We start from the raw sequence: 12,348 nt of genomic DNA on the forward strand, positions 1-12,348 counted from the left end.
AGGAAATGCTATTTCTCTCTATTGTGTAGATTCACAATAAGACAAGGGTATCAAATTCTATGAATAGAAACCCCATCAGCCCTGGTGGAGGCGTAAAGCTTGGACAGAAACCATGTTAACAAGCGACTCAGAGGATGGATTATAGAGCAGTTGGATGGTGACATTCGATGACGCTGCTTCGCGTGATATCAAGTGCAAACCATCACCCAGTAAATTCTGGGAAAAGGCAAGCTGTGGTAAAGCCAACTCAGCCTTCAGTCGTCTTCTGTTCCATTTGATCTGATGTATGTGCTTTATGGAGCTCTCCCCTGTAATCACACCCTTTTTAGTTGCTTTAATGGTGTTAAATATCAGGAGGGTGGTCTACTCAATTTGGAAAGAAAAGAGAGATAGAGGAGGAGAGGCACTCAGAGGACAGATTCACTTCAGTAATATTCTTTCCTGATAAAAGGCATTTGCAAGAGTAGGAACCAGTAGACTAGTATTCATTATTTCCTCTTCTCCTCCTCCCTGATTTACAACTCTCTACACCACTTCCCCATCCTCCTTCCAGACAAAATGCATTCCTGAACACTGATTAGAAAGGCCGACCCCTTGAATCTGTCACATTTTTTAATTGAAATTCAAATCTTCAGTAGCACAGTAATGATGAAACATGGAGAAGACAGGGCTATTTTTTAATCATTTCACTCTAATTACGATGCATGGTTATAAATATCTTTGCTTGAGAGAAATGAGATAGAGAGCCTCATCACTCCTGGCCAATCTCACGGTGACCACAATGGGAGAGAGTGGAGACTATTTCCAACTGTAATTGCATGAGTGTTTATCTATGTGGACTTTATCAGGTAAATGTGCTGAAGTGAAGATTGACAGCCTAACTGCTGAGGAGTGGAGATGGCAATTTTCTCCCGCTGTTTTCCTAACTTTCTTATCTCGCTTCTCTCTCTATCATACACTGTTGTTCTTTTGTTGTTTCCTCTCGCCACTCTCTCCTTCTGCCTTTGTCTGGCTTTCCGTCTGTCCTCCTCTTCGCCCGTGCTGTGAAGGCAGGTTCCAGGTACTGGCAAACAACAACCTACAGATCCATCAGGTGACCAAGGCTGATGAGGGCGTGTACCGGTGTGAAGCCAGCGTCGAGGCTCGGGGTGAGATCGATTTTGTGGACATCGCTGTGGTGGTCAACGGTGAGTTCATCGAAAATTTCTAATGAGTTGTGAAAAACGCCTGTACAACCAGACAGAGCAAAGGTTAAAAGAGATACTCCAGGAATTTAGAAATGTCTTTCCATGAAGATTAAAGCAGGATAAGGGATCAGCAAGTTTAGATCATAGTTTCGGTAGGCTTAAGAAAGACCCCAGATGCAGCACAGGATTTGTAGTCTCCTTAATAACCCTGATAACTGCAGAGCGGCGATCAAACTGATCTTGGCATAATTACTGATGTAACTTGTCCTCTTAGATTTTGGACCTGTGGGTCTAAAATCAGTCTATTAGAGTCATGATAGTTATGTACAGTGTGTCTCACATCAGTTTTTTTTTTTTTTTTTGGTTACAGAAACTGACAAATGCTAAATCCAAATCTAATCTTCAAAGATTATGGGTGATGCAGCAGATGCTACACAAATGAACAAACATGTGAATCTCGTATTCTTCTAAGGTGTGATAATGCACAGAAACTTGTCCTGATTAGATTAACATTACAGATCGGTAAGCAGCTTGTAGGATATATTTTGTTGTTGTGACATAGCTCAGTAAACAACCGTGTTTCCGTGTCACTGTCAGCATGCATTGTTGAATACAAACACAGCTGAGAACTAAAGGTCTTGTCTGTGGAGCTTTAAAGGAAGCAGAGCACCTAAACCAACAGTGTCCATTTAGATTCTAAGAAGAAACATGCTTCTATTCAAACGGATTAGCATGCATTAGTTTCCTCTGCATTCACACATTTTGTTGTTATTGTTGTTTCCAAATCTCAACACACCACATTGTCTTTACTGTGCAGCCTAGAAGGCATTCAATTCAATTCAATTCAATTCAATTCAATTCAATTCAATTCAATTCAATTCAATTCAATTCAATTTTATTTGTAAAATGCGCCAAATAACAACAAAAGTCACGTAAAGGTATTTTTTACAGTGCGAGGTTTAAGGCCTTACAAAATATTACTGTATACAGAATTATATGGAAAACCCAACAATCCCACTTGAGCAAGAACAAGGGGATAATGGAGAGAAATAAACTCCCCTTAAGGGAAAAAACCTCCAGCAGAACTAGGCTCAGGATGGGCGGCCATCTGCCTCGACCGGTTGTGGTGAGTGGAAGTCTTCAGGTTACTAAGAACAACACAAGGTTAGTTCATCTCAGTCCTTAGTGACGGCAGATGAGAACAGATATAAATCGTAGTCGTATTTCGAAGCTTTGATTAATTAGCACTAAAGTGAGGAGGAGTTGAAAAAATCCTGTATTTTCAAACACCTTTTTAACTGAACACAAAAGTAGACACATTTTAGAGCTTCTTCCCAGAAGAAGTTGTCAGCGTTGACAGGTTCAGCTCCATTAACTCAGATGCTGTACAGTTCGTCACACTTACCGTGGCACTTTCTGCTACCATTGCTATGATTTTTTTATTATTATTATTCTCAGTATTCTTTACTGTGATTGAAAATTTCAATTAGCGATGGCTTCGGGCTCTGTGGCCCAAAAATCGAAGGATGTCATTTTAATTTTCTCATTTGTCCTCATTTACAGCGAGTCACCTGAGACTGCTGAAGTGATTGAAATGTGATTTCACTAAGGCCACGAGCGTCTTGTAACGGTTGAACAGCTGCAATATTGTCTCTGCCTATGTAATTCACTGTCACCTAATGTAATAGCAGAGCGGCCCTCTGCCCAAAAACTATGAATTGCATTCAATTTAGCACACCACTTACTTCACTTCTGAGGAAGATCCAATAAGCCTGCTCAATGAGGCACAACCTATTATTACAGCGACACGACACTTGCCATGTGGTGCTGAGATGGGGCAGGCTGCAGAGTGCTTCACAGAGCATCCTGAAACCAGGACCCTCTCTGAGGGAGCCAAAGCCCGGAGGGACATGCTGTGCAGTGGACTTTACCTCAAGGACACTCCAGCTACACCCAGCTCCTAATATTTGGCAGTAAATTCACGTTTTCTTTTGCAGATTTTTTTGAAATTCATTTAATATTTACACATTGTGGTGCTTTCTATTAATTTAAAAGCAAATACTGCTGGTTTTGTTTATTGTGCTATGTCAGGTTTTTGAAAGTAGGAGTTCCTTTGATCTGAGGTGTGTTCCCACTCCTCAGGGAGTCGCTTTCAGTGCACTGAGGCCTGTGATGCTCATAAAAGCCACGTGTTGCATCTATGCCCTCGCCTATAGACTCAGCCTTTTGGTGAAATTTGTTGTCCTACATCCTCAAACTGACGTTTAGTTCTGAAGTCAGCGGTCGTCCCATAAACATTTAGTTAAGCTTTTGTCATAAAAGAGTGGAGAGCTGGTAGAAAGGTGACAGGGAGATGGAGGGAAACATACTTAAATGTCACCTACTATCATGGGGCAGTCACATATGAGCTGTCCAGAGTGTTTTGTCTCACTCAGCTCCTAATGGTGATACCCAGAGCCTTCAACCACAGCTGCCTCTCATCCTTTCTACCCATGTGTCATCAATATGTAAAGAAGTGGGTAAACTGTGAAGGAACAGTGTAGTGGATGTGCTGAGTGCAAAGTGGCTCCACTGTCTGTCTTCGCACCACATCAGATCACAAACTGATAAATCTTGCATCCAGGTATTTACTTGTTGTGCAGCAGCACTTCCTTTGGTCTCAGGAGTCTACACAGTCCTTAAGGAGCTGTTTACAATGCACAGAGGCCTCTGATGCTCATGAAAGCCATATTGCATCTTTGCCCCAGCCTATAGGCTTAACATTTTACATAAGCAATCCCATGTGAATCCATTGAACATTTCCTGCCCTCGAGCAAGTACAGGTGTAAATCTCTTACTCCGAAGAACTATTTTTCCAGGGGAAGAGGATGAATTTGAATCATACTCACTCTCCACACCACTGGTTGCTCCAGACCAGACTCTACTGTGGGGCAAAGCCGTGATGGCAATGTGGAACGAGAAGAGCCTTTTTTTTTTTTTTGTTGTTGTTGTTTTTTTTTACAAAGAATTTCCAAAGAAACAGGAGCCACAGGGGCTACCAGAGAGTGTACAATATCGACAACAACCTGGACTGGTCAAACAACACAGAGGCCCTGAACACAAGTATATAGAGATGGAGTAGATTGCTAGGAGGCTCAGGTATATCAATGAGCCCAACAGACTACACTGCATGTTTTATCAATCAGCTGAGGTCTGTTGTGCCGGGGGATATGAGATAGGATAAACAAACTGATGGAAAAAAGCCAGAAACAGAGTTTGTCTACACACCCCTGGAGGAAAACTAAAGGAGAGAGGATGAGGACTAAACTGGTGCGGCTACAGGGCATCTTCAGGCTCCACCTTGTCTCCTAAGGTCTAACATGGAACACTTAAAGCACTCTTTGTGCTAAAATCAGACTGGACATCGATTCTTGTCCATACAGCAGCAGTGACAGCCAACAGGGAGGCTGCTGATTGTGGACACTTTTCTAAACAGCAAAAGTTTGACTTTAACAGTCACACTGACTTTGTTCTGTTTATTATTCTGTGCTGCAATAGCAGAATTTCTATAGTGGATCATAAAGTTTCTCTGTCAGGGGACTTGCTTAGAATAAAGAGGTGTGTAGGTCTGACCTCCCATCACAGATTTCAAGCATCTAAAGAGTTCTGAGCTGCCCACCCAAATATACAATATCTTTAGGATTCCCATGATAAGATTAAAACTATTTTTGCTAACAATTACCATTTTGTTAAAGCTACAACATGAAACATTTGTTAATCCAGCTTCCTGTAGCTGTAGGAGTCTCAAAATCAATCCACCCAGGCCACCAAACACCGACGCTGTTTCAAAACCATACATCCAAATGGCAGCGCTGTACTGTGAGTCCATCACAAGAGGCTTTTACAGCAACTCACCACATTAAGATATGTTATGGTACATATGCTTAAACAAATATTTGAAAGAGGTGACATACTGTAGCTTTAAAAATGGAGGCTCTTTGTTGTCATAGTAACATTAGAAAACCCACGGTTACGAAAAAAAAAACCATTTGGAAATAAGACACGAACACTCGTCTCGTACATTAAAGTCTGAACATAGAGCACTGAGGACAGTAGAAGTTAGATAAGAGCTAGATTTACCTAAGAGACACCTGAGGGACAAAAAGCTTTTACGTTAACAGATGAATCCCTCAATTCTGAGTATTCAATTTTTCTCGAAGCTGTCAAGTGAACCTGAGCCAACTTTATTTTAAGGGCACAATTAGCAGAAGAGTTTGTTCAATGTTGCTGTGACAGAAAGAGGAAAAGTTTGTTTTCAGCTTAGTGGAAAACCTTCATACTTTTATTATTACAGCATTAACATTTAAAAAAATGTGTCACATACAGTAATAGCTTTAATCATTTTGTGTCTTTGTGGATCATTTTTGTTTCGAGCTACTCTTGAACTTCATCACAATCTCTATCTTGGGTGATGCACATGTAGTTATATTCAGCTTGTAGCACCAATATGCCATGCGGCTCTTTCTTACACAGCGTATCAGACAAAGTGTCACTTCTGGCTGCTTCAGCCATTGATTAATTCAGACGATGCTTTAACTAGTCGTGCAGAACAACATGTTGTGTGAAAGCTGGGCAGAAATAGCTTACTGTATACTTTTTAGCCTATGAAGTCATAAATATTCATGGGTCACTTGAAAAAAAAGTGGATTCTTGCCTATAAGCATGCTGCGAATGAAACTGACCCACTGCAGCTCTCAGTCTTCAATGTATCATCAAAGCGAACCGTGTGTGGATGATGGTGTATCGACAAAGAGGGCCACCCACTGAATAGCTAATCAGCCCGAGGGCAAAAAAAAACACTGTCTAGAAGGATGCCGAACATTTCAGGAGTTGTGATTAAAAGTTGGCACAGACTAGGTCATGTACGCTTCTATTCTACTGTACAGTATATGATGTGAAGGAATGAGCTTAAAAAAGAATTTCATAAGTGAAGCTATCAAGTGATTTCCAACAGTAACTGATAAGTATGTAAATATTAGTCATTTACAAATTATAGTTTTAACTGTCTACATGCAGCCAATAAGATTAAAAGTAACCTGTACACAATGTAAAGGGAAATATCAAGAGTTACATACTCTCTGACCCTGTGACACAGTTGAGTTTATCATGGTCATATTTGTCCTTGCTGCCTTGACACGCTGTAATTTCTCATCCCTGAGGGGATTCCCATGAAATGACACATATTTCAGGACAAATGCATTCTTCTTCCCCTGAGGAATAGCTATATCAGATAGAGAGATAGAGACATAAATATCAGAATAGCAAACCTAGGTGTCATAAACCTCACCAACCTGGCCTTGCTAAACCCACTGCTGTAAGGTAATATCGTCTCTCTCAAGCTTTTTATTTTTATCCACAACACACTGAGTGCCATTCTGGACAAAATATATGCTGTTATCCTAGTTATATCATATTTAAACAATATGTTCTTCTCTTCTCAGCTTTAGTGCACATTTAAGTGTAGATATTGGGAAGTGTAACCACTTTTCATTTCCAGTGAAGTAGGACAACACATTAAACAAGCTGGTTCTGACCAACGCGTAGTCTACCATAAATCATAAATCCTGGAATCATAGAGCAACAGTAGAGATGTTTCATACACAGGCAGAGGCATTAAGGAAGTTTTCTTTGTACTGTAACTTTGTAAAACCTTTGTAAAGTGCTATGCTAGGTCTTCACTAGTATCTCATTGGCTGTTGGCTCTATGAGTATGAGTCTTATCAATCTTCTCATCAAAACAAGTGTGATTCCCAAAATGTCAAACTATTTCTAATGGGATGCAGTTTTTTTTATAATTAAATATGTTAATACTGTAGGCTACACCTTTCTGTCTGATATTTTTCTTATACCATGATCAAAGATCTCTCTCCTTTCCATTTTGATGACCCTCTAGCCACCGTAATCAGTTTGTTCCTATAGCAACTGATGGTGACACAAAATGAAAATAACTTCCTGATTTCCTCTGTATCCTTCCTCAACACATTCACTTAATTGTTGGTTCACTCACTCACACACTAGACCTGCAATTTTCCCCTTTTCAGCTGTCAGTGAAAACTACCGGCTGTGTCCTTCAAGATTTCCTAAATAATTTTGCAGTAACATCAATCATAACCGCCTGGTGTTCAAGAAGAGAATATAAATACTGTGTTCTCTGTTACATTAGATTGCCAATTATGGATCGTGGCTGGTTTGATTCCAGCTTGTGTGCTAATCTAGTAGGCAAAACAAATCCTTAATAAGCACTCCAGCAAAGGTCTTGTCTCAAAATATTCACCCACTGAATTTCTAGTAGGTGTAATATGGTAATGACATTTACCAAGAACATTTCACAACTTCTAAGCACATGTGATCCCCACTTCATTGGGTTCCATTAGTGCTTAACGGAAAAGTCCTCTAGCTCCTTATGGATGTATTTAAATAGATCTAAATGAGTTTGTATGTAGAAATATGTTTGCAGTGTACGCTTTCGCTGTTGGGGATGTCTGTAAACCTCCCATTATCTCTACCGAGCCTGTGAAGTTTCAGGGATATGACTAATACATGAAGAATTCATAAAGCTTGCCAGATTCTTTTTGGATGCTTAAACCCTGTTGCTGATTTGGTCTTTTGAAGTCTTTCTGCTTGGCAGTGTATCTCATTAACAGGGCTGCTTCAACAAGGCTCACTGATGTGGGAGTGGTATTGCATACGAAGAGGGGGGCACTGGAGAATGGAGATCTATTGGCTTGGAAATCAATGGTTATCATGTCAGGCAGACGCTTGCTCCTCTCACTTGTTGAGTCAGTCCTACTGGAAGGACCTCATAGTGTTTGATTATTACTTGGGCCATTTTTATCCCTGAAAAACTTTCTGCACCGTGATGTGCGTCTCATTCAGGGCTGTGTTTTTTTTTTATATTACTGACAAAAATAGAAGTATTCATTCATAATTCATCATATGGCATTAGCTAAACAATAAATAGACGTCATGAGACCGCAGATGGATCAGACACTGTGGAGTTTAGATGTAATATGCAGACTTATTCACTTACACAATAATACACACTGGTGTCGTTAGTGTAATTGATCTTTTAAGAAACACTGCTGTACAGTACACTGCAGTGGTTGCTTCATTTGCGTTGATGCTTCTTTTGATTGGAATTCCCTATTCATTATCTCAAGTACTGTATGTACATTTTTCCTACCAGCTTCACCACTCTTCAATAACAGCTCTACAGCTATACTTTAAGCCTTGTAGAATATTTAATCTTCATCTTTCCCCATATTGTTTGTACAACAAACACCATGTGGAATAAGTGTCCTCCGAATGACAACATTTGGAGAATCAGTTCAATCCATTAACTCTCAATAACTGCACACAAATATGATGTCTGTTTACAGGTTTGGAATACAAAATAGATCAGTACCTTTAGTGTCTGTCAACCTTTTTTGTTTAATTAGAGGAACACAAATGGTGCTGAAATAATATTGTTGTGCAGCTGCCAGTCACAATAACACATTTAATACAAGTGCAAGCATCTGTTATGTAGGTTTTCATTCGCAGGTTGAGAATCGCTCTGACACAAAAGTCCAGATGTCTTTACAAATGATTTCTCTTAATTTTTATGCTCATAGCTCTCGGTGTGGGTTGTGTTGTTACACTGATTTTTTTTATTAATCCTCATCTTAGATATATTAAATAGCTGAACTGTCAATGAAGCTGAAACAAACATAAAGTTGCTGTGAAAATTAGTATTTGTAGTACAGCACATAAGGAATATTGTGGCATTTGTTTTTAATTGATGTTCTTTTGTGAGACGTGTTTGTAAAGAAAACAATACTTGTCTCATAGTTGTGTGGACTGGAGTGATTTAGAGACACTGGCACTTTAATTGTCAGTTAAACTGTGTATTAACATGGGATGTGTCTCTAGATACATTATCTGGATAATTACATCTGATCTTAGACTTTTTTATTTATCCCTGGCATTAATGAGCATTCTCATTATCTCAGTTCTGCCCATGTTCTAATCAGATGTCATTATGCAAGTGAAGTAATTGGAGCTGGACGATGCTGACAAATACAGAATAGTCCACAAGCTTGATTTATTTTTCATATACTGAGGAAAGTATACAGCTTTTTGCAGGGCCTTGACATATCAGGGAGAGGAGAGCTTACAGGGGCATGTTTGAAGAATTTGTGTAAATGCACAGAGTGCATTTGCACCTGGCTGCACAGTGCTGGAGATCTACATGCACTTGAGCCATTTGGCTACGAGGGCTACACTTTATGAGTTTTTATTACACATTTACACAGTGGAGAGGGTGGTAATGACATGTAACTAAGGTTTGTGGCTGGACTAAAAGCGAGATGTTGCACTTTTCTCCACATTCCCCACCTGTATCTTAGAAAACTTCATATGAGCGTCAGGCTGCACCATAATCTTTGTCACTGTGTCTTTTGTTGATCTGTCTAAGAATAAGTTGCCGCCAGCTCACAAGTTCAGACTCAGCCTCAGCCTCAGGTTTTCAGGTGGCACACGTATTTGAGTTTCTCTTATTTATAAGTGGCACTGTTGCTTCAACAGAAGCAAACTAAAGAAGTAAATGTTCCAGGTCTCTCCAATAAGCTGCTTATTCATGCCCTGAGATTGGACAGGGCTACAGCCCATCAGTAATAGTGGGAGTAGGAGTACAGCATAAGTATAGACTTGAGAATGGACTAAGACGCTTGATAAACATGTTCGTGCCATTAGGCTGTCATTGCCTTGTCACAGCAAAGACAAATAGAGAAAACACCAGGAAACCACTCATGCTCACCTTTTCCTGAATGGCACGATTACAGTTCTGAGCTGTGTGGACGACAGGAATTTGCTGCATGTTCCTGCCACTGAACATAGAACATTGATAAAGTCATTAAGAGCACTGCTGCTAATCCGTGCTGCTTCTGTTTGTCAGAGATTAGCAATATATTTGTATACTGTATCTATTTGGTTACTATATGATCATTTTGTGAGCATATAGGCAATATACATATAAACAAATTTTTTTTTTTTTTTTACCAACATAGCTTAAGAGCAGATAGTGGGAAATATAGAGCTAAACCAATTGTCCCCGCAAAAATTGTTCCAACAAGACAAACCGCATCAAGCTCAAGAAGTAGACGGGGACTGAACAGTTTATTCCCAAAAGAATAAATGCCCTTTCTGTTGCTGTAACACATTTTCTGTTTTACCATTGTTTATACTGTATAAATTTAGTCGAGCATTTCGGAATCAAACATCAGTATTATGGTTTCACATCACTGCGTTCAGCTCCTTTGTGTTTTTACCAAAGCTGGGTCAAAATGTTACTTGAAATCCTCATGGGATTACCAACAGAGGAAGCATTTTCAGTGAGTGCTTACAGGCCATTCACAACAGAAACGTATCCTGTTTTCACTGTATATTCCAAATGCAGCTGTGAGTCTAGATTTCAGTTTATCACTTCCAAGAGTCTAATGAAACTGTTCCTTTCTCTGTTTCTGTGTCTTCAGTCCCTCCAGTGTTGTCAGTGTTCCAGCAGTCCTTCAATGCCACAGCTGACTACCAGGAATCAGTCACCTTTACTTGCATCACTTCTGGATCCCCTGACCCTATGGTTACATGGCACAGGTACTTTCTTCATCCTTAATCCTTAAAGTTGGTCTCTGTTTGCTCAGTGAATACATTTTAAAACACTTGAGAAAGTATCAGAACTGTAAAATGGTAATAGACTCATATCTGTCACCTGAGGCCCAGTGGAACTTTGTTGCTGGTAAAAACTGTTGTTGAAAGTGTGTGTGTGTGTGTGTGTGTGTGTGTGTGTGTGTGTGTGTGTGTGTGTGTGTGTGTGTGTGTGTGTGTGTGTGTGTGTGTGTGTGTGAGAGAGAGAGAGAGAGAGAGAGACAGAATAAGCAGTGTTTGGCGTTTAGTTTAGAATAAGTGGGAAATGTCTGATTATTTTAACCTGACTGATTTTATTAATACTTTGTGTACCTTATTTTGTGCACAGGAACAGTGTTGTGTTGAATTAGGAAAAAGTCCTTCACACAGTTATAAGCAGAGTATTGTTATAGTGTTTGTGGTTGTTATAATTTTACTAATTGGTGATATAGCAGATCAGAAAACATTAGGAGAGTGTTCAAGGTTGATATTTCATGAACCACTTAATTAAAGTGTACTTACAGTACAGACAATAGAGCAACAATGACGACTACACATAGTTATTCCCAATTGATTTATATATTTATTTGCCTGTGTAAGTTCATATTTCTTTGGAATTTGGAGGAATTTATAGTCCTCCCTCAAACATTGCCCACACAATAATGTCACACACCTCTAAGCATGTGAGAAAATTTGCACCTGGAGAGCATTTGACACCCCACTATCCACTCCACAGCTCAACATCAGGTAATTAGCATGCACCCATTCAGCATCCAGTTGTAACAGGCTATTTGCACCGGAACATCTATTGATAGCACTTTAATGGACACCAGAGAAATTCATACTTTTATTCTGCAATGCAGGTTTTTCCCTTCGTACAAATGGTTTGTTATTTTCCATTGAGTACAATTCAATTACCTACTTGACTCCACTGTAAAAATCCACTGGCATGGACAAGTAACTTTCTTGTAATAATGAGTCAACAGCATGGTAAATTTAGTTTGTGTCTTTTAAGCATCATTATTGTTGATGCTGTTAAAACCGATGTATGCATCCACAACATATCTCACTATGTTGTTAAATCCTCCTCAGGCAAGTTTCTGCAAGTTGTTGTTCAAACTGTACAAAATGAATGAAAGTCTCTGACAGGCTGAAAGTACTAAAAAAACACACATAGAAATTATTTCAGAATTAGATTTGTAGTAATGGGCCTAAAACATGCAAAATATGACAGCTTTGCCCTTAAAATGTCAACCTTGTTTACTTTATTCTGTAGGAGAAGTCTGTTTTTCTTTAGCTGCAGTTTCAAGGATGATAAAGGAAAGAAGTAGTAAAGTGGTGGCTGTTAAAATATCACTTAAATATAGCTCTGAATTGAACATAATGACACATAACAGCATTCGAGTGTGAAACGCCCACACTTAGCTTTCACTCTTAGAAATATCATGTTATTATTTCCTGT

At 39.4% G+C, this 12,348-nt stretch overlaps 1 protein-coding gene across 2 annotated transcripts in view; it reads left to right on the forward strand.

Annotated features, from left to right (window-relative positions):
• The window catches only part of LOC113163030 (neural cell adhesion molecule 2), a 278,200-nt gene that overhangs the window by 213,479 nt on the left and 52,373 nt on the right, over nt 1–12,348 (forward strand). For both annotated transcript variants that reach the window (XM_026361330.1, XM_026361331.1), the window contains exons 7-8: nt 1,050–1,187; nt 10,739–10,856. In XM_026361330.1, the coding sequence (XP_026217115.1) occupies nt 1,050–1,187; nt 10,739–10,856 (256 nt within the window). The remainder of the gene's footprint in view (nt 1–1,049; nt 1,188–10,738; nt 10,857–12,348) is intronic.

The sequence above is a fragment of the Anabas testudineus genome, chromosome 2 (assembly GCF_900324465.2).
Source record: "Anabas testudineus chromosome 2, fAnaTes1.2, whole genome shotgun sequence".
NCBI classification, from domain to species: domain Eukaryota; kingdom Metazoa; phylum Chordata; class Actinopteri; order Anabantiformes; family Anabantidae; genus Anabas; species Anabas testudineus.